Below are 23684 nucleotides of genomic sequence, written 5' to 3' on the forward strand. Positions count from 1 at the left end.
AGGTGACGTAAGAAAAAATTATTTTACGCGCGTGGTTAGGATCGGGAATGCACTGCCTGAAAGAGTGGTGGAGGCACCTAACTGTGGCTTTGAAAAGGGAGTTGCGTAAGTACCAGAAAGAAAATAATTTGCAGGGCTATGGGGAAAGGGCAGAGGAATGGGACTAGCTGAAGCGCTCTTGCAGAGAGCCAGCATGGACTCGATGGGCCGAATGGCCTTCCGTGCTGTAATCATTCTATGATTCTATGGGCAGTGTGAGTCAACTCTGGAGCTTGAGGAGTGTGGAATCCACTTACAATATGCCTTTGAAGTGTAGTCACTTTTGTATTGTGGGTGTGACTGATACCACTGAATCCATAAGGTATCTATGGCAGACCCTAAAACCTGTATTCAATATTTGCTTTGCACTTGCCTCACTGGTAACTAAATTTTACCCAGGTGTAGTAACAAAACATATTAATAGAGATAGGCGTAAATATGCAATATTATTTCCAACAATAGATGTTGAACCACGGGATCTCACACACGGGCATATGATAACCGCGCTCTGGACAAGCACCTCTGTCGCACCACCGCCCGTCAAAGCGCAGGAATGCGCAGAATCTTCCTCCGCGCCGTCTCGCGCACGACACAATTACGTGTCTGTACGCGATGACGTAAGGGGTGGTGCCACTTGCTCGCCGCTTCTGGCTGCCTGGTAACGCCGCTGTCATTTCGAAGAGGGGGAAAAGAGGCTGCTTGTCACGGCGGAGCGACGACGACTTTGGATTGTTGTCTTTCGGTAACGACGCAGACCATGGGTTCTGTTTTAGGAGTCTGCTCTCTCGCCAGCTTGGTAAGGACAGAATGTGAGCGGCGACGCCTCGGGTTTGGGGGCCGGGGCCCTGTCGGTAGGTCTGCCTCCGCCCAGCTCAGCAGGAGGTGTTTGCAGTGTCCGTGTCTGCCTCACACTTGGTGCTTGCGATAAGGTTTAATTTCCGGTGATGAATACGACAGCAGCCACCGCCCGTGCTTCCCTCCCGCCCCCCCCCAGCGTTTGTTCACTCGCCGATCACAGAGCTGCCGCGGGCGGATTTTGCAATTCCAGAAGTTTCGGATTGATGCCTCAAACCGCCTGGAAATTCAGAATGAAGGTGTGGCGGTGGCTGCTAGTTTACTCCTTCAAAGTCTATGTTTAACCAGCTACACACACCCTGCCAGCTGTCTGGACACACGCTTGTCATTATCCACATCTGAGCCTGTACTGACTGAGGAAGAAACGAACCCCCCCCCACCACGCTACAAATCATAGTCATTGCACAAGTATTTCCTGGTATCGTCTATGATCATGTGATGTTTGTAAGCTTGATCGAATTAAGCACCCAGTCGTAAGAAATGCGAGATTCGTTTGGCAAATATTTACAATTTGAAATATTTCCGGCTAAAAACCGTCTGCAAAAGCAGTGACATTGGGAGCAAGATGTTACCAGAATTACTACGAAAGCTGCAAATGACACTTTTTGAGAAATAATTGCATTTATATAGTGCTTTTCATAAATAGCTGCAAAATGTTCTGAAGTTAAGTACTTTTGAAGTGTAGTCACTGTTGTAATGTAGGAAACACGGCAGCCAATTTGTGTACAGCAAGATCCCACAAACAGCAATGAGATAAGGACCAGATAATCTGTTTTAGTGATATTTGAAGGATAAGTATTAGCTAGGATGCCAGGTATACCTCCACTGCTCTTTGAAGTAGTGCATGGGATATTTAAAATGAACCTCAGAGGGCATCTCCGTTTAATGTCTCATTTGAAAGATGGCATCCCTGACAGTGTAGCACTCCCTAAGACTGCACATGGAATGTCAGTCTAGACTTTGTGGATACACTGATCACAATAATTGGTAGGACCAGTAAATATATGTTTAAATGTATGAAAATTTAAAGCTTCAATAATAATTAGTGAGAAATGCATTTTTAATTTCATTTTAAATTTCAGTTACACTAACAAAACGGAACTGTTCCTAGTCTTAAATAAGCCCTCAAAGTATAACATGTGTCTTCATAGACATTTTCTTCAATGTTTTGAAGGTATAAATATATCGACCCAGAATTTGCTGGAATGGTGGTGCATTTGGCCCCAAACGCTGTTAGACAGGAGTGCCCTGATCCTCCACTGGTGAATTTATGTTAAACTTTGCTGGAGAACTCATGAGAATATGCCACACTTCCGCCACAGGTGGGCAGTGCAGGTATTGGAGTGTGTACTGGACATGGGTGGAAACATTATTTAAATTGTGAAGATTCCTTTGTCTTTTTTTATGATTTAGGTTTTACTAGTTGTGCCCCTCTACAAAGAAGGCACTTTTATTGGTCACCATCGCCAATCTGGTTGGGTCCTTAAGTGGCAGTGGCAATCACATCAGCATTAATACAGCAAATTGGATATCGGCATTGATTTTATAAGGGGTGGCGGAGATATGAAAAACAAATTTTCACTGTTAGCGAGGCTCACAGCACAAAAGGTGCCACGAAATTTTTATGTGGCATAAGTAATGCTTGACTTGCTCACGCCATAATTTTCTGTATCTCATCATCATATGATGCACCATTACTACTGTTTTCAGCAACTTCTGGACCATAATCACCATAAGCAGCAATTTAGGCCATGAGTTCATTGAAGCTTCAATATGCTGAGGTAGGATCTGAATTTGAGAGTTTGATCTCTGCAACCTGAGTTAGTTATTTCAGCTTTAAACGCTGTGTAACGTGCAGATGCATATCTTGATTGTCAAACTTGCTTTCTAAATTAATGTTGCAATTACTATAAGGGAATTATTGTCTTTAGACATTTGTAATATTTCTGTTTGTCATATTCCCCCATAGGTACCATGTCTCTGCAGCAGCGCTCCTTGTTTGTTATGCACCTGCTGCCCCAACAGCAGGAATTCCACAGTGACCAGATTAATCTATGCATTCATTCTGCTTCTGGGTACCATTGTGGCTTGTATTATGCTGGCACCTGGAATGGAAATCCAACTGAAAAAGGTATGTTTTATGTAATGAATCCTAAGTAGATGGAACTAGAAGGGAATAGCGCTGCAACCTCTTTTGATGGAAAGTCTTCATTTTTCCTTTTTACTACAGGTATTCATCTCCAAATGAATAATTACATTCACATCATCATTGTTTGGCAGATAAATATAATTTTAGTAGCCTAAGTTTAAATGTCCTTGGCATTCTTAGTTCCTTCACACAGGTTAAACATTAATTTGATATCTATAGTTAATCTCATTTGTGATAAAAATGTGAAATAGTATATCTTAAAGTTTGCTATAGATTAAATACATAATGATGAATTAATTATATCATTCATATCAATAACTTTTCTGGGTGCAGGTCTAAACACACAATGTAACACATTCCAAAAACTGACTAGTAATTGGATAATAAACTAGTGCGCTCCATTTTGGGAAGACCACCAAAGATGGGAATGGTATTCTGACTAGAAACATTAGTGAATATATGCGCTTGTAGTTTAGAATTCAGCTAATTCCAACAATGTATTTATTGCAAATTGTCCGGAAGCACACAAGTTACCCTTTTCCTCAGGAATTTAACATCGAATTGACAATATCAAACATGACGGTCCTTTAGTAACTCACTTGACAAAATCACAATATGGGTAGACCGTCTGAAAAATAAGAATCTACAAACCCTCATCCTGCCATTCAGTAGGCTCCTGAATGGCAAACGTTTTTACCTCTACTATTTGAAACTTATTCCAAGTGTTGATTACTCCTCCTATGAAGAAATACTTCTTGACATCAATATTAAATTTGCATTTCAGTTTGAACCTATGTCCCCATGTCTTACTCTTTGGTTTACCCTGAAATAAAGTCCCGAATAACCTTTCCTACATTGTTTAACGTGTATACTTTTATAAGGTTTCTTCGGTTATGTTGCTTCAAAGCTAAAGAGTCTTGTTGGTCTTTCTAAACTGCCTCCAAAGCCTATATATTTTGGTGTCTTCGTGTCCGAAAACTAGACACAGTACTCAAATGTGCAGTTTGAATAGAGTACTGTATCATTTTAGCTTAACCGCCTTTGATATTCCCTGCTGATTTGGCAATATAGTTCTGCAGTCTGTTTGCTTTATTTGTTGTTGCTCAGTTCCCTGACATGTTATGTACTGAATCTAATAATACCCATAGATCTCTTTTAACCTTGCCTTGAGCAAACTTTACAGCATTCATAGAGTATGTATATCAATTTTATTTTCCCTCTAATACCTTGTACTTCTCTCTCAAATTGAATGTGCCACTGTCCTGTCCATTTACAGATTCTCTAACTCTATAGGTGCGGGCTGCAGTCCTTGACACAAGTACATTGACCATTTTGGGTTGCGTTTGAATCCAGGTTCTGGATGTACATTAGAAAGAGTAAGGTCCTAGCTCTGGGTCCTGAGGCACTCCTCTTGGTAGTCGTTCTCCCCCTGCCCCCATTTCCACCCACTCCCAATATCACTTCCCTAACGAGCACTCACTGTTCCTTTCTTTCAGCCAGTTTCTTATCCATTTGCACGTTTTGCATTGAATGCCAACTGCCTGTACAAGAGCCTTTACAGCACTAAAGAAGACATTTCAACCTTTTCTCAATACGACACTTCTAGATTTCCATGCTCTAATGACCCTCTATGTGGAAAAAAAATCTAACTTCCCCTTAGTTCTTTTAGTAATAATCCTCATCTACGCCTCTTGTTATCTATTTGCCAACCAGTAGAATCAATTTTTCACTATTTACCCTCTCAAAAACTTTAATTAATCTCTGTTAGATCTCTAACTTTCACTGTTCCAGTTAAAAAATGTGTTCACATCTCTCTCTGTTGAACTGCATTTGCCACCTAACTGTTTACTCTGTTAACTTGTCTTTGTCCCCTTCCTGCAACTCCTGCATCCTTTTTCAGTTTGTCATGCCCCCTGATTTGGTGGTGTAAGCAAATTTCGATTTTGTTCCTTTTGTGCTAGTGTCCAAGTTATTTATATAAATGGAATACAAACATGGTCTCTGCACCATGATCCACATCCTCCCAATTTAAAAACATTATTTACCTCTATTTGCCTTTTGTTGCTTGGACATCACTCTATCCATATGGCTGCATTCCCTTTAATACCATGTGACTTAAATTTCATGTCTTTTATGAGCATGTTAATCAAACGGCTTCTGAAAATCCATACTTACAACATCCATTACATTCTCTTTATATACACTGTGATATCCTTGGAAAATGTCATTTAAAGTAATCAAGATGACATTGAGCTGGTTGAGAGTCTGGGTATTCTGAACATAAGAACATAAGAACATAAGAAATAGGAGCAGGAGTAGGCCATAAGGTCCCTCGAGCCTGCTCCGCCATTCAATAAGATCATGGCTGATCTGATCATAGACTCAGCTCCACTTCCCTGCCCACTCCCCATAACCCCCTTTCCCCTTATCGTTTAAGAAACTGTCTATTTCTGTCATAAATTTATTTAATGTCCCAGCTTCTACAGCTCTCTGAGGCAGAGAATTCCACAGATTCACAACCCTCAGAGAAAAAATTTCTCCTCATCTCAGTTCTAAATGGGCGGCCCCTTTTTCTAAGATCATGCCTCTGGTTCTAGTCTCCCCCACCAGTGGAAACATCCTCTCTGCATCCATCTTGTCAAGCCTCCTCATAATTTTATACGTTTCGATAAGATCACCTTATTTCAATGAGTAGAGGCCCAACCTACTCAACCTTTCCTCATAAGTCAACCCCCTCATTCCCGGGATTAACCTAGTGAACCTTCTCTGAACTGTCTCCACAGCAAGTATATATTTTTGTAAATATGGAAACCAAAACTGCACGCAGTATTCCAGGTGTAGCCTCACCAATGTCCTGTACAGCTGTAACAAGACTTCCCTGCTTTTATACTCCATCCCCTTTGCAATAAAGGCCAAGATTCCATTGGCCTTCCTGATCACTTGCTGTACCTGCATATTATCCTTTTGTGTTTCATGCACAAGTACCCCCAGGTCCCACTGTACTGCAGCACTTTGCAATCTTTCTCCATTTAAATAATAACTTGCTCTTTGATTATTTTCTGCCAAAGTGCATGACCTCACACTTTCCAACATTATACTCCATCTGCCAAATTCTTGTCCACTCACTTAGCCTGTCTATGTCCTCCTGCAGCCTCTATGTCCTCCTCACACATTGCCCTTCCTCCCATCTTTGTATCGCCAGCACTGATCCCTGCAGCACCCCACTCGTTACTGATTGCCAACCAGAGAATGCACCATTTATCCCGACTCTCTGTTTTCTGTTCGTCAGACAATCTTCTATCCATGCTAATATATCAACCCCAACTCTGTGAACTTTTATCTTGTGCAGTAACCTTTTGTGTGGCACCTTGTCAAATGTTTTCTGGAAGTCCAAATACACCACATCCACTGGTTCCCCTTTATCCACCCTGTTTGTTTCATCCTCAAAGAATTCAAGCAAATTTGTCAAACATGACTTCCCCTTCATAAATCCATGCTGACTTTGTCTGACCAAATTTTGCTTTTCCAAATGTCCTGTTACTGCCTCTTTAATAATAGACTCCAACATTTTCCCTTTTTGGCATCCAGTTTTGGGGAGAGTGGGGTGGAGGTGAGGGAAATGAATGGAGGCTTAATAGTCATGTGAGTGATTGGAGCAAAAGGGAGGGGAGGGTATAGGGATTGAGTGGATAGTTCAAAGAAACGGTAGGGATAGTGATGGGAGTGAGGGGATGATGTGAAGAGGAATGGATAGTGAAGAGGTAGGAGATGTAATGAGCGAAGGGTTCAGGCAGAAGATGTGAAGAGGAACACATTTTACCTGTAATCCTCACCCTAAATGCAGCCTACAACCATTAGTGGTTCCTTTTTCTGCCACACAATGTCATACCGCCCAGTCCCACCACCATCTACTCGGAAGGAAAGAAAAAGAGATGGAAGCAGAAAAGGATGCAGAGAGGAGCAGAATGAAGTGAGAAACAGCAAAGGAGAGAAATAGAGAGCTAGAAACAGAGAATCAGCAGCATGAAGGCTTCGCAGATAAGAGAATGACCATTAAAGCGGCATAACTAAAATCGTCTTTTTCCCCCTCCATAACATTGCCCGCCTCCGCCCCTGCCTCAGCTGCTGCTGAAACCTACAATCATGCCTTTGTTACTTCTAGACTTGACTACTCCAACTCACTCCTGGCCGGCCTTCCACATTCCACACTACGTAAACTTGAAGTCATCCAAAACTCAGCAGCCTGTGTACTAACCCGCACCAATCAAGATCACCCATCACCCCTGTGCTTTCTGACCTACATTGGCTCCCAGTTAAACAACGCCTCAATTTCAAAATTCTCATCCTTGTTTACAAATCACTCCATGGACTTGCCCCTCCCTATCTCTGTAATCTTTTACAGCCTCACAATCCCACAAGATGTCTTCACTCCTCAAATTCTGGCCTCTTGGAATATCCCTCATTATAACTGCTCAACCATCGGTGGACGTGCCTTCAGCTGCCTGGGCCCGAAGCTCTGGAACTCCTTCCTTAAACCTCTACGCCTCTCTACCTTTTCTTTCCTCCTTTTAAGATGCTTGTTAAAACCTACCTCTTGAAACAAACTTTTGATCATCTGCCTTAATTTCTTCTGTGGCTCGGTGTCAAATTTATTTGTTTGTTTGTAACACTGTTGTGAAGCGCCTTAGGACGTTTTACTACGTTAACAGTGCTATATAAATAAAAGCTATTATTTATTATTATTGTCTCATAATCTATGCAAAGCCATGGGAGATTGACTAGTATAATGAAAAATATGTAGAAGGAAAAAGATTCGGTTAACTTGTAATTTAGGTATAATTTGATCCTTTTTCTTGATAGATTCCAGGCTTCTGTGAAGATGGCTTTGGTACCCAGCTTCCAAATGTTCGTGGGTCCGTGAACTGTGATGTGTTAGTTAGTTACAAGTCAGTTTATCGTATCTGCTTTGGATTGGCTGTCTTCTTCTTTCTTTTCTCTTTGCTTTTGATCAATGTGAAATCCAGCAGGGATCCCAGAGCTGCAATACATAATGGGTAGGTGCTGTAAGTAATATATGTTGTTTGTTCAGAGTTTAGAAGTGAAGTAAAATTGAGATTGATAATGTCTTCAAATTGTTGCAGTTTTAGTGATCAGTTCTGCTGATCCAATTCCCAGCCTTGCAACTGCTAAAACTGTCTTGTTTAAATTACATCTTAAAACCGCCAGGGTCGAGGACCTGGTTTTAAACAAAAAAAAAAAAAAAAATATTTCCCAGGTTGACCCCCTCGAGGGGATCCGATCCCCAAACCCGGGAGCGAGGGGATCTGATGGTGCGGGGTGCTGGGGGAAGCACTTGTCTTCTCCACGAAGCAGGTGAAATCAGAGACTGCCAGCCCCTGGTTAGTTGCTCGCCCCTAGTCGCCCCTCCGTTAAACCCGGGAGTGGGCGATTTGGGACGGGTTTGAGATTTTTAAACTTTTAACATCTCATTGACCCTAACCCAACTAGTTTTGGAGTTAAGATTCAGTTCTTTGACTCTGCAAGATGTGATTGGGTTTGTCCATATGGTTTATCTGTATATTTTCAAAGTTGCTTTATTGGAAAGTTTTTTAATTGTTGACATCTTTTTGCTTTTGACAGATTCTGGTTCTTTAAAATAGCTGCCATCATAGCTATTACAGTAGGAGCCTTTTACATCCCTGAAGGACCTTTTACACGAGGTAGTGTAGCAAATTGTCTTTAAGGGAAAGAATACTGGTCATTGTGTATATAATTTTTCTTATCTCTGTCTCTGCCCTTGCCTCAGCTCATCCGCTGCTGAAGCCCTCATCCATGCCTTTGTTGCCTCTAGACTTGACTATTCCAATGCATTCCTGGCCTCCCGCATTCTATCCTACATAAATTAGAGGTGACCCAAAACTCGACTGCCTGTGTTCTAACTCGCACCAAGTCCTGCTTATCCATCACCCCTGTGCTCGCTGACCTACATTGGCTCCCGTTAAGCAATGCCTTGATTTCAAAATTCTCATCCCTCTGCCCTCGCCGCTCCCTATCTCTGTAATTTCCTTCCGCCCCAAAACTCCGAGATGTCTACGCTCCTCTAATTCTGCCCTCTTGAATTTCCCTGATTATAATCGCTGAACCACTGATGGCTGTGCCTTCTGCTGCCTAGGCCCTAAGCTCTGGAATTCCCTGCCTTAACCTCCCTGCCTTTCTTCCTCTCTTTACTCCTTCAAGACACTCCTTAAAACCTACCTCTTTGACTAAGCTTTTGGTCACCTGCCCTAATTTCTCCTTATGTGCCTTGGTGTCAAATTATTTGTCTTCTAATACTCCTGTGAAGTGCTTTGGGAGTTTCACTACGTTAAAGGCGCTATATAAATACAAATTGTTGTTAAAACAGATTTTAAGATGAACAAAAGAATGTTGTCTGAGAGTAGAAAGAACCTTAATATTTGACAATGCAGAACAGTACTGCTTGTGTTTAATCATTTGACTCGCTTGCAGTTGAAATGAGTTTGAGCCACAATTTTTGAAATAGATGTTTGTAAAATATTTCTTATTTATTGTTTGGAATTACAAACAACTGAATTTTCCTGTTTTGCTGGGGAACACATAATGATCAAAATCAGTGGAGTAACTGAGTTGTATTACAATCGACATTGCCACATAATTGCATGTTTTCCAATCTTTTGGTAAAATTTCTACACACTCTTGTTCCCTTTTTCTCTTCCCTTCTTGTTCTCAACAGGGAGAGCAGGAACATTCAAATTCAACTGTGGTGTTCCACTCCTCCAGTTGGATAAATCCTTCAGTTTTGTAGCTGGCAATTTGAAACTTATACATTCACCACCTAATCTGATCTCTTCCCCTGCACCATTCCCCCTCCCCCTAGAAAACTACTGGCAGAAATGTTATTCATCAGAATACATGGCTGATCTTTCTTTCTGGCTGATCCTTGTTATTATCTCTTCCCGCCCCCCCCACCTCTGATCCTGATTCTTCTTGTTAATCTTGTATATGCGCTCCTTGTTTTCCTCTTTTACTTTCCTCCTCTCTCGATCGATCTCATTTGCCCCTCTCTCTCACCCCCACCTCGCTCTGTTTTGCTTTGACCCTATTTACTCATTGTGATATTTTTCTGCTCCATACCTGTCTAATAATCTTTTTGACACTTAAAAAACAAATCTCTGGTTTGCTTCTAATCTCTGACTGATTGTTCTGTCACATACCCTGCTGACTTGTTATTGCCCAGAATGTCATTCATAGTGATCTGTAAACAACACGAGCCCAGTTGAGCCAGAAACCTGTCTTCATGTTTCACTGTGCAGATGCTTGTATGCAGGATGGTCCCTGTGGATCTGACTTTTGAAATTTATATGCAGAAGTGTAAGAATAGAGAAGAAAATGAAAACAAAAATGTAAGAGCAAGGAAGGGAAAGAGGAAGTAAGTAAGAGTAGAAGAGAAAGGAAAGTGCTGCCAAGTGAGAGGGTGACAGCAGGGGAGAGATGGAGTAGGGTTTTTTTTTAGATATTAAACATTCAGTTTGCTAAATTGTGTTCGTTTTTCCCCCATTAGCCTTGTTTGCCATTGGTACAGCTGGTGCATTCTGCTTCATCCTAATCCAGTTGGTTTTGCTGGTTGATTTTGCTCATTCTTGGAATGAGTCGTGGGTGGGAAAGATGGAGGATGGAAATTCCAAATGCTGGTATGCAGGTGAGTAGGAAATAAAAATATGTGCTTACAGCAAAAGTTATTAGCAAATACTCAGCAACTTTTACATCATGCTAGAGTATTTTTAGGAAGCATAATCAGTTCAATACAGTGTGTTTTCATAGAGAACTCTTTTCAAAAGTACCAGTTCATCACTAAGATTATGAATTGAAATCTGCTTAATCTATTTGTAACATTTTTGTTAATTTTAATTTCTGATAGCATAAATCTTTACAGGAAAATGTTTGATTTTTGTACATCATTTCCTACAATGTGCCCTGGTTTATTTAGATAATGCGCCATTCTTCAATAGCAAGAATAAGTCAAGATTTGAGCTGGCATATTTTTTTGTACATGGGTTATGGAAGTATTTTAGCTAAGGACATTGTTTGAGTATTATAAATGTTTATTGAAGTATGATTTTTTTAATCCAAAAAGGCTATCAAATAAGTTCTCCATGGGACACTATTAGAATGAAAGATACTGAATAACTACTTCTCACTGTACTTGATATAGAAAGCTCCAAAAGTGTTACTGGACGTGAAACTGAAACTCAGTTGAAGTCTCCTATTTAAGCATTAAAAAAAAATCAAATTCTGAAACTGAAACACTTTTTTTAAAGGAGTTGTGCAGAATGTTTTGAAATGTAGTCACTGCTGTGGTTAGGAAGGATACATATTGCAGCATAACTAATTATGTGCTTACTGCAAGAAAAGACACTTTTAATCAGTCTCTTGGACAGGTTTGAGCTCGGCTTAGATGCCAGTAACCTGCTGACACTCATTATCTAGGCTCTCGTGTGAAACATGGCCACTATGATCAGGCACCAGCTGTCGACCAGCAAGGAGTCCACGACCGAGATTGTGCGTGGCATTAGCGGGCAGGATCAGTGGCGGGTCGGGTGGGAAATGTTTTTTTTTTAACAGCGGATCGGGAAACCGCTGCAAAGCACTTTTCCCAATGTCGGGTCTGTCAGCGCTGAGCAGACCCGACCAGCAGTGGCGGGGGACCCAATTAAAATGATTAGCATCTAGTTGACAGATGCTTAACAGGCTTTTTTTATAATACCTTTTGACTTTAACTGCATGACCACGGGAACCACGCATTTTGGATACCACGGCTGTCAACCTGAGGCATGAGTTCAGTGGCCATTGCTCCAGCTGATTACTTGAAGGCTTCAAATGTACAGTAAAAGCTCCCATCTGACAGATCATCACTTTCCTCAGCCACAAGTTGTTTCTCAGTCCATTTAAAGCACAGATTCTGCAGGTTTTCCACTTTCCACTCTTACCTCATTGGAAGAACTCTCGCCATTGACGGAATGCTTCAGTGATCTCTACTTCACCTGCCATCTATTCCATCAACATGGATGCTGTTTATACTGTTTCACCTTGGTCCTCAGAATCTGACCACGATCAGCACCAGCAGCACCAGCAATAGCACCAACCTTCTCTGCAATCCTCTGAAGCTGCATAAGGTGGATGCAGAGAGGATGTTTCCACTGATGGGGGAGAATAGAACTAGAGGGCATGATCTTAGAATAAGGGGCCACCCATTTAAAACAGATGAGGAGAAATTTCTCCTGAGGGTTGTAAATTTGTGGAATTCGCTGCCTCAGAGAGCTGTGGAAGCTGGGACAATGAATAAATTTAAGACAGAAATAGACAGTTTCTTAAACGATAAGGGGTTATGGGGAGCAGGCGGGGAAGTGGAGCTGAGTCCATGATCAGATCAGCCATGATCTTATTGAATGGTGGAGCAGGCTCGAGGGGCCATATGGCCGACTCCTGTTCCTATTTCTTATGTTCTTGTGTAGGACAGAGGACAGCAGCACCCAAGCACATTACTGCCATGTTTTACATGAGTGTCGCAGGTTACTGCTTGTTGAGCATCTCAGCTGAGGTCAGTCCTGTCCAAAAGACTGATTAAAAGTGTCTCTCCTTACAGTAGGCACATAGTTAATTATACTGCAGTATATATCCTTCCCAACGATAGCAGTGATTACACTTCAATACAAGTCTCCAGAAACTGTGCTACGGCTTCATGATTCCTGTTGTAGCAGCATGCTTAGAAAACAGGGTTCAATAAAGATATATTTCCACTAGAAATGTTGCAAAAATGACCAACCGGACTGATCCCAAGTGTGAAAGGGATAAGCAAGGAAAGAGTAGAGATACTTAAGCTTTGCAGAGTTGAAAAGTGATGGCTAAGTGGGGTGGGGGTTGCGGGGTTTTCATTGATGTGTATATAAAATACTGTTAAGTGGTATAGTTAAGATAAACCCAAATCATTATTTCAAAGTACAGGAAGAAAATCAAATCAGACATCAGGAAAAAAGGCTTTAGAGTAAAATGTATTTTAAATAATGTACCAAAGAATGTAATAAAGGGTAAGATATGGTGGTTATTAAATTGAATGCCATCATGGGAGAAGCTAATTTACTTCTGGATGGAGCCTTGATGGGCTAATAGCCTTTTCTCATCCCTGACTTGTCATGTTCTTAACTTCAAACTCAGATGGGTCTAATAAAATAAGAGTTCTCTTTGACACTTTGTACCAGCCAAATGGACACACAGAATTGGTCAACTCTTTAAATTGTACAGGTGGAATTTATTTAAAGCCATTTGATGATAAGTGGGCTTAGAATAAGAATTGAGAAATAATTTTTTTTTGGTGCAAGCCTTCTAAAGGCCCTCTTCCTTGACAGCACTGTCAAATCCATTGTCTTTTTTCTCCTTCCTGCTCCGTGAACTATTCTGTCTACCACCCTGAAAAGTGCTCCCATGCCTCTCTAATTGAGGAGCACTATAGAAATATAAGTTGTCATAGTGCAGTTGCAGGATTTCAAGTTTGCAACAAACTATACAGCACACACTATGATTTCAAAATTGTTTCACAGTAGTTTAGCTTGCCAGAGAATATTGTGGCTTTTTCTTTTACTTAATTGACTAGAAGTATGGTGTTCAAAAAAACGGTTTGCTCTCCGAGATTAGCTTGCACCTTAGATACCTTAACTCATTGTTGGAGTTTATATTTTAAATTATAATACAGATTTATCTTTTTTGATTTCTTTTGCAGCCTTGATCTCCATCACTAGCCTGAATTACATTTTATCTTTCATAGCAATTGTGCTTTTCTATGTGTTTTACACCAAGACTGAAGGATGTGTTGAGAACAAGTTCTTCATTAGTTTCAACATGATCCTTTGCATTGCTGTGTCTATTACTTCTATTCTTCCAAAAATACAGGTAAGAATGAACAGTGTCTGTTTTCCTGATATTTTTGTTCCCATGCCATATACTAATCTAAGAGCATAGACTAAGTCCAAGTTCTCTTGAACCGGCTGCTTGGATACTCTTATGAGTGCCTAGATTGCCCATTTTTTCCTTATTTTCATCTCTCGTTTGAGAAATGTGTTTAAATTGAGAAATAATTTTAACTTAATGGGATGCATCCACAAGTCAAATAGTCCTGGAAAGCAAGGCAATGTTGTTCACAGTAAATACACCATCTACATGTAGTGTGCTTTTAGAAGCATTTTTTAATAGCGAAGAGGAAACTAGTGTGAATTTTGAAGCTTAACTACAAAGAGGAGTCACTACACACAATAACTAGTTAAAACAGTTTCCCAAAGTTCCTGTAACAGATTGGATTTTGCCTGAGCTGAACTTTTAAATATGTGTTTCTGTAATGCTAGTTTTGCCTTTAAAGGGTTTCTGTGCTAGATATTCTCTTGGGGTTCAGTGTCACCAGCACTCTCACAAGCTGATTTTAGGTTACCTAAGATCTGGAGTACACATTTCACTGCCTATTTCTAGTCAAATGATAGAATGACCCAGGGATTGTAACACAGAACCTTTGCTCCATATACTGAAATGTATCCATGTGCTGCCAAGTGAATTCTATTTATTACGAAAGGTGGATTGAAAAATACTCATTGAGTTGAGGCAGAACTTCAAATCAACAATTCCATTATTTTACATAAAATACACAAATGAGCTGCTTCACAATGAGAACAGCCAATTTCCCTGTGCTTCTTTGTTATGAAAAATAAAGATGCAACTTATTACTTCATTATGGCCGCTCATCTCCAGCTAAACTTTTCAAAGCCGAACTGGTTCAGACTTTTAAAACACTGATTGCTGCTGCAAGAATACTGCTAGAGAGAGAGGGAGAGATGGAGGGGCTTGGTTGCAACTTGGGTGAATTCCTATCATCTGATGTGTTAACAGCAGGTTTCCAAAGGTCTGTCTCAGCAATGTGATTGGAATGGAATGATTTATCACAAAGTGTGATCTGCTTGCAATAGCCTGAAATATTGGATATTCTAAATAACAGTCTTACCATTGTATAACTATTTAACACCTCCTGTGAGCTGAATGAATTTTCAAGATACTGCCTTATGTTTGAGAAAAATACTGCACGCAACACCTTCGGAGTTAAATCCTTATAAACTGGATCTAACATTACAGAAAAATTAAAATTAAAAATATCAACTCGGGCAAAATCCAGCCTATGACAGAAATGGTTGGGCAACTTTCCTGGCTTTGTCAGGATGTTGTTGTTAGTAATTCCACTTTTTAGTTAAGCTTCAAAATCTACCGTGGGAGTATTTGAAAATACTCCAGGGCAGGCTAATAAAGATCATATTTGGGAGTCTTACCCCAGTAACTCTAAATTTAGGAACTAAAATTAATTATTACCAGCTTTTATCTTTATGTGGCTTCCCTTCACACATGAGTACATTTTTGACTTCTGTAATATACAGCCTGTTACAATCTTGGGTTAAGTCAGACCATTGCAGCTGGGAAGTTACACTCGCTGACAGACTATAGGGGGAAGGTGCAGAAAGGAACTTGGAAAAAGAAGAATTTCTAATTTCAATGCATGGAAAAACAAAGCAACTTGGCTGCATTTGTTTAAATTATGTTTGTTCCTCTATCTCACATTTTCATGTTCATTCATGTTCATTCTCTGCTTTCTTGTTAATTGTAAACATTTTGTGACCTGTTGATGATCTTCCCACTCCACTGACTAATTTCTTCCAGTGTAGGATTTATTTGTTTTGGTTCCAGTAACTTTTATTTAAAAAAAAAAGTGAGAAGTTATTCTGTTGGGTTTAAAATGTTTAAGCACTGTTAGAATTATTTTTTCTAAACTATTTTGAATGTTTTATTTATAGGAAGCGCAACCTCGGTCTGGTCTCCTTCAGTCTTCAATCATCACGCTGTATACTATGTATCTCACGTGGTCTGCAATGTCTAATGAACCCGGTAAGCCCTCGCACGTTTTACAGAAGGGTGGCTAAATGTGATATGTGTTTGGTGTGTGGACTTAGTTTGTGACACTAAATTTGATATTTTTAAATAAAGCTGGTCTTTTAGAGTTGATATCACCATTCAAATGAAATAAAATTCCTAATTGCAAAATGGATTATGTGAATATTTTTCCAATAAAAAAAATGACCTTTATTGAAGCGGAGATCTAATTTTGCCTTTAAAGCATTGCTATAGAGACCATGTATGTAATGTCAATTTTTACACTTTTTTTCAGACCAGATAACTTGCCAAATATATTCTTTCTATAGAAAAGTTTTCTAGGGTGTTGATCATTGGAGCTCCTAACTAATGAAACCTAAACTGTAGAAGCTGAATAATCAGCTGTAAAAGCATTGCTCATGTGCACATCCACCTAAAATTAAAATAATTTGTAGACCAAGACATTGCAGTGTTTTAAACTAAGATCTCGTGCTTTATTTTTCAGACCGACAATGCAATCCTAGCCTTCTGAACCTTATTCAACAAATAGCCTCTCCTACATTGAGTCCAGCCAATAGAAGTGAACCTTTAGTACATGTAACGCCTTCACCTCCAACCTCAATGCAGTGGTGGGATGCACAGAGTATTGTTGGACTCGCCCTCTTCATTCTGTGCCTACTATATTCCAGGTATAGTCTGAACAGGAATGCTTCAGCCACATTATTATTGGAGATTGTTTATACTAGGCAGATTATTTCATATGTTAACTTATTTTTCATTCAGTTGTTTAATAGTATATGTGACTAGAATTGGGTTGGATGCGTTATGCAATTGGCCCTTGACTTGAAGCAATCTAAATTTCCCAATTCTTAGCGATGATCATTTAGCTCAAAACCTTTGGTTGCAGGGATTCCAGCTGTGGCAGAACATGAAGGAAAGATATGTTCACACCAATAGGCCTGTAGTTACCTGGTTTCTCTCCCACCGTTTAAAAATAATGGAGAGATATTAACAAATTTCCAATCTAATGGCACAATTTCCGTATCAAGAGAGCTTTCAAAGATCATGACTAACTCTTCTGAAATCTCTTCACCTGCTTATTATAGAGCCTGGGGTGGAAACCATCAGATCCTGGAGATTTATCTGTCCAAAGTCCAATTTATTTTCTCCATTATCATTTTTTTACTTTTATTAAATCCAGTTAGTTCCTCGCCTTGGTTTATTTTTAGTTTCCCTTCTATCACTGATATTTTATCCTCTTCCTCTATTGTGAAAATGGATATACAAAATATTTGTTTAATAAATCTTCCATTACCAGGTCTATTACGGTATCACCCGCATCTCTGTCTTTGATGGGCCCATATCTCCCTCAGCCACTCTTACTCTTAATATATTCATTAAAACTTTACTATTAGCTTTGATAGTACTTGTGTTTTTTTATATTCCCTTTTTGTAGCTCTTAATATTTTCTTTGTGTCCCTTTGTTGATTTTTAGATTTCTTCCAGTCTGCTGGATTACCACTTTTCTTGTCATTTGTGTAAGCCACTTCCTTTAACTTTATACCGTGTCTGTTTTTCTGTAGGTTTATCTGTTAACAACTCAGCCAAGTTTAATGTGTTCAGTTTACGGCTCATTTCTTCAATGTCACTCTTATTTATGTTTAAAACCTTGGTTTGTATGTGATCTTTCCCCATCTCAAACTAAATGTCAAATTCTTAGCATGTTATGGTCACTGTTTGCAAGATGCTCCCTTATTGTCACATTATTAATTAACTCTGGCTCATTGCTCTTTACTAAATCTAGCATGGCTTGTTCCATCCCTTGTTAATTCTAAAACATATTGGTCTTGATATTTAAGGGGTGGAGGGAAACTTGGAAATCCTGGGAATGAAGAGGTCTTGCCAAATTTAGCAGCAGAACCTCATTATCATTTTTTTTACTCCCTTTTTCTACCTGGCATCCAGCCGGATTGACAGGTGGGCCAGCTGCTGGGCGGGAAAGCCAACAGTAGAAGACTGCAGCTGCAGACCGTCCCCAATGGCAAAGATCGCCGGGTTGGTTGGTGGGTGGGATGGGACCAGCAATCTGGAGGGAGGAAGCCTCGGGAAAGATTGTGGGCTTGGAGGGTTGGTTAGACAGGCGATTGCAGGTTTGGAAGAGTGGGGGGAGCGGTGTCATGACGGGAGATTTGTTTGAGGGGCTGGGAAAATCAATCCTGCTACTCCTGGCCCACAAGCTATAAAAAAGCCCTTGCCTGCTGGATCCGGCGCCTCCAGCCTCCCTTTAGCTGCCAGGTTTTCCAAGCCCTGGGTAAATTTAAATCACCGCCACAGAGCCTCATTTAAATGTAATTGCAGAGCGTGTTGGACGCCCTGAAACCCAACGCGGTCAAAGCAGAAACAGGAAGTTGGTGGCGTGTTACCGAATGTGACGATTTAACTGCTCTTTTCCCCCCCACCCCCAATTCTCTCCATCCCATTGTAGAGGGGCTAAAATTTCCCCTCATGGTTTCAGAAAACTGTCCTGGATATGCTCTAGAAATTCTTGCCTTTGCGACTTGAGCTATTGAGCATCTCCCAGTCTGTGAAAATTAAAATCTGTTGCTGCGGCATGTACTCTGGAGATGGAGGGGTGAATATTGAGGTGAGTAGCAGGGCACCAGTCAGGCAAACTGTTCTTTCCTGGATGATGTTGAATTTCTTGAGTGGTTTCAGTTGTACCCATCCATGCCATTGATGAATATTCCATCCACTTTTGACTTGAGTCTTATAGCTCGTGGAGATGCTTTGGAGATTAGGGGATGAGCCATTCATTAGAGAGTATCCAGCTTATGTCCTTGTAACTACAGTGTTGACATGGCTGGTCCAATTAAGCTTCTGGTCAATGGTGACTCCCAGGAATTGATGATGTTGGACTTGGCAATGATGGTGCTGTTGAAGGTCGGGGGAACTAGTTGGGTCTTCTCTTGATAGAGATGGGCATTGTCTGACACTTGCGTTACATGCTACCTGGAACTTGTCAGCCCATACTGGATGTTACCTGTCCTGCTGTAGGCCGCCATGGAATGCTTCATTATTTGAATGGAGCTGAACACTGGATCATCGGCAAACAGCCCCACTCCTGACCTATGATGGAGGTATGAGGAAACAGCTGAAGATGGTTGGACTGATCCCTGAGAAACTCCTGCAGAGATTTCCTGGGACTGCAGTAGTTGGCCTCTGACAACCGCAACCATCTTCTATTTTGAGTTCGGTATGACTCTTAACGATTGGAAGGTTTCCCTTTGACTACTACTGACCTTATTTTTACAGGGGTGCCTCGATTCTATACCTAGTCGGAAGCTCCTTTGATGTCAAGAGCCGCTAATCTCGGCTCTCTTAAATTGGCTTAGTTTTATATTGGGGCTGTTATACATGCATTCAAGCTGAAATTAGTAATTTTATATTTGCAGCATTCGTTCCTCGAACAACAGTCAGGTGAATAAGCTAACACTCTCGGGCAGTGAAACAGTCATGTTGGATGACTCCTTGGCTGGAGATGCTGTTGATGTTGAGGAGGGAGATGGAGCACGGAGAGTCCATGACAATGAGCAGGATGCCGTCCAGTATAGCTATTCATTCTTCCATTTCATGCTTTTTCTGGCTTCACTCTACATTATGATGACACTGACAAACTGGTACAGGTAAATAATTGCATTACAGCAAAGGCCCTCCACTTTTTCCAAAGGGTGAATTATTTCTAAGTATTACATTTAATGCAGTTAATTGGTCTAGATACTGGGAGGTTGTTTGATGCTGAGAGGTTGTTTCCCCCGGCTGGAGAGTCTAGAACTAGGGGGCATAAGGAGTCGGCCATTTAAGTCTGAGCTGAGGAGGAATTTGTTCACTCGGAGGGTTGTGAGTCTTTGGAATTCTCTGTCCCAAAGGGCTGTGGATGTTGAGTATATTCAAGGCTGAGATTGATATATTTTTGGACTCTGGGGGAATCAAGGGTTATAGGACAGGAGCCATGATCTTATTAAATGGTGGAGCAGGCTCGAAGGGCAGCATGGCCTACTCCTGCTCCTAATTCTTATGTTTTTATGCTGTAAAGTAATTGGTAGAAGGTTTAGAGGGGATTTGAGGAGACATTTCTTCATGCAGAGGGTTGTGGGGGTCTGGAACTCACTGCCTGAAAGTGTGGTAGAGGCAGAAACCCTCACCACATTTTAAAAAGTACTTGGATGTGCACCTGAAGTGCTGTAAATTGCAGGGTTACAGACCTAGAGCTGGAAAGTGGGATTAGGCTGGATAGCCTCTTGTTGGCCGGCATGGACATGATGGGCCGAAATGGCCTCCTTCTGTGCTGTAAACTTCTGTGATTCTGTCTATTTTGGTTGGTTTTCTTCAGAAAATATTATGTTGGTGTTGGGAATAAAATGTGATTCACAAATACTGTTTGTGGTTGTCCAAAAAATTCTTCAGACAATCCAAGACTAAATATCCCATTTGCAAATAACTTGATTGAAGTTTATTGAGATCATTAGTTACTTGAAAGTCTATATGGTGTAAACATTATCCCCCTTTTAGCTCTGGGACTTAGGCTCGTGGCCTTTACCCCAGGATGGTTTCATACACTGCTGATCTCTGATAGATGGAAACACGCTACGCTAGCAGACCATGTATGCTCAGGCTAAAACTACTAATTGAAGCTGATTACAAAAAATAAATTGTACACAGTTAGAACAGCAAATGAAAATATAAATTCAGTATTTAATTTAGTTCGAGTCCTTATTTCCAGGATTTCAAAGAAAGCAAAATAGGAACTCTCTGCCCAGAGTCCTTACTCACTGCAGTTTCCCAAATGTATGAGGGCTGGCACATAGATATATCTGGTCCAGGCAGTTTCCTCACACCTCAAAATAAGAGAGTAATTTCCTCATTTAGCAAGTTTCTTTTAAAGAAATCCCCTATCTCAAGCTAGATAGAAAGAGTTTTCAATAATGTTCAGTGAATTGCTACCTTTTAACACCTGAATGGATGGATATTGAATCTTCTAACACTTGAACACTTTACTCTATCTGACCAAGCTATTATATATTATTTGTAATCTTGTTTTGGTAACATTGGATATGCAGAGTGGAAATGTTCTCCTTCTCCAGTGGTGACAACATCCCTTTGCTTGTTTTCGAAATGAAAGCTACTAGCAACTTTTGATTTTTGCTTTTGATTTTTCTTCCCTCTGCAGCCCTGATGCTGACTACAAGACAATGACGAGCAAATGGCCCTCTGTATGGGTGAAAATCACTTCAAGCTGGGTCTGCCTTCTGTTGTATGTCTGGACATTGGTGGCACCTCTTGTTCTTACTAACCGTGACTTTGAGTAGAGTGCTGCGTTCTTGTTTGACCATGGTTGCTGAATTAAACAAAATCCATCAAACGTGAAACTAAATGGTATAGCTATTGATTTTTTAAAAAGCATTGCATACCGAAGAACATTTATGGGGCCTTTTGCACTGAATCATTGCATAAAACAAGAAACAATGTTTTTAGCCTTAATGTTATTATCTCCAGATGAGTAATATGCACTTTGTTGCATCTTATTGAAAGCTATAAGGGGGACGGGTGGGAGGGGGACGAACAATTTTAAAACTCTTAATTTAGGTGTCTATCATATATTGTAAGGCAGTGTTGATTAGAAGCTCTTTACAGTTTCCACATAGCATGTAATACTGCTTTTCAGAGGCTAGCTGTTATGTTCCATGTGTTCATGCTCCACTTGGCCCTTTTTCTTAAATTGAAGCTTTTATTGATGTATCATTAAAAATTGTGCCCTTTATTTTTGTGCATTACATAAATTGCGTAAGTGTTAGTTAATAAACATGTCACTCCTCTGTCCCTTCAAGACCTAAAAAAATTATCAAATAATGACTCATATGGAATATTTAACTTGTCTTGTATGGCTGGTAGTAAACATTATGAATAGAAATAGGCCAACAAAAGAGTGAGCATAATGCCTCATGCATGCTGCAAATGAAGCCTAGTCCAAATAATCTTGTCTGTAATGAGTTTATATTAAAAATTGTATAGAAAGGATGAATGCTAAATTATCCTAACCAAAGCTGTATTAAGTATTTAGCACTATTAAAGTACTGGAGAATAAATGTGATTGTGTATGTCATTTTCTCTTTTTTTTTTCCCCTCAAATTTATAACTTTGGAGAAGCTTGTTGAATGTTATTAGTAGTAGAGACTGAAAAATTTGAGGCAGGATAATTTTGACACAACAGTCTGTTATTTTTGTAAAATTAAACTGGAATTAAAAGCCCTTCTTATGAAGGTTAAGAAAAAAGGTACCTTTCCCCATCCCATTTTTAGTATTTTTAAAGGAGAGAAATGAAAGGGAGTTGAAATATTTTGTCTTTCTATTGAGAGGCTGTAAAAGAGCTGGCCAAGTCAGTCAACGTCGTTATTTTTATTTCAATATACCTGATTGACAGCAGTGCTGTGTATACTCATGGTTGGATAACAATAATAACACAATTTATAAAGTGCTTAAAGTTTAACATAACGAAACATCCAAAGGCGCTTCACAAATAGATGCAAGGAAATGGATGCCAGGCTAGGAAGGAAGAGCTAAGGAAGGATGACCAAAAGCTTGGTTAAAGAGATGGACAGTTAAAGATTTGGAGGTAGAGAAGTTTGGGGAGGGAGTTCCAGAGAGTAGGACAAAGGCAGTTGAAAGTACCATTAATGTTGCAGCACTAGGATGGCGGGTGGAATATACATTAGTTTGGAGTCTAAAGAATGCAGTGTTCAAAAACTGATGTCAGGTAGAGGAGATTGCAGAAATGGGCTTGTCTATGAAGGGATTTGTGTGTTGGGAGATGGTGAGCCAAATGTAGGTCAGCAGGGTGATGGGTGAGTGAGACTTAGTGAAGGATGTGCAATAGAATTTTGAATAAATTGGAGAGTGGAGGATGGAAAGCCAGCAGGGAGAGTGCTTGACTAGCTGAGTCTGAATGTGTCAGATAGGAACTACATTGGTGGAGGTGGGGAAAAGTTGTGGTAGAAGTAAGTGGTCTTGGTGATGGAGCTAAAACCCAGGGTCAAACACGACGCTAACAGACAGCATAAGTTTGAGAAAATGGCAAGTTAGGAAGACATTAGTAGCCAGAGCGCAGTGTCTGCTGGTGCCTGAAGACAATAGGTTTGTTTTCTCAATGTTGAAGTGGAAGAAGTTGCAACAATTCTAAAACTACACAAATGCAGTTTAGAGGTTGAGAAGTGGTGAATGGGTAGAGCTGAGTGTCATCACTTGCACATGAAGCTGCCAAGGGACCACTCTCAATATATTTCCAAAACCTTCACTGTTAGCTTTGATAGCCTTTGCAGGTTGTTTTTCAGATTCTATTTTTGCACCTAATTACTTTCTTTATATCCCTTTATTTTATAGCTCTCCCAGTTTGTTGGATTTCTACATTTCCTTGCATTTATGTTTGCCTGCCTTCTTTGCTTGATACAGGTACAGCGTCAAAAAATCCGGAGTTCCGGAATCCGTATTGTTCTGGAATTCGGACACCGGGACAATCTATGACGGGGTCGTCCGGAATCCGGAAAATGTTCCGGAATCCCGGCCCCCGCCTCGGGCCACCAGACTTCTTGCCCCCGCCAACCTCTTCCCCGCCAAC

General features: G+C 40.4%; 1 protein-coding gene across 2 annotated transcripts; it reads left to right on the forward strand.

Moving 5' to 3' along the window:
- Positions 1-654: 654 nt before the first annotated feature.
- Positions 655-22163, forward strand: LOC139277528 (serine incorporator 1-like). Of its 2 annotated transcripts, none has more exons than XM_070896093.1 (10): positions 655-835; positions 2864-3025; positions 7904-8097; positions 8684-8763; positions 10623-10760; positions 13836-14005; positions 15940-16030; positions 16521-16704; positions 19468-19698; positions 21243-22163. In XM_070896093.1, exons 1-10 carry the CDS (start codon positions 797-799, stop codon positions 21379-21381), a joined length of 1428 nt encoding a protein of 475 aa, XP_070752194.1. In that variant the 5' UTR covers positions 655-796; the 3' UTR covers positions 21382-22163. The 2 variants fall into 2 exon arrangements, with proteins under 2 accessions (XP_070752194.1, XP_070752193.1); XM_070896092.1 differs by lacking the exon at positions 655-835 and adding an exon at positions 1044-1133.
- Positions 22164-23684: the final 1521 nt, after the last annotated feature.

The sequence above is a fragment of the Pristiophorus japonicus genome, chromosome 12 (genome assembly GCF_044704955.1).
Source record: "Pristiophorus japonicus isolate sPriJap1 chromosome 12, sPriJap1.hap1, whole genome shotgun sequence".
Taxonomy (NCBI): domain Eukaryota; kingdom Metazoa; phylum Chordata; class Chondrichthyes; family Pristiophoridae; genus Pristiophorus; species Pristiophorus japonicus.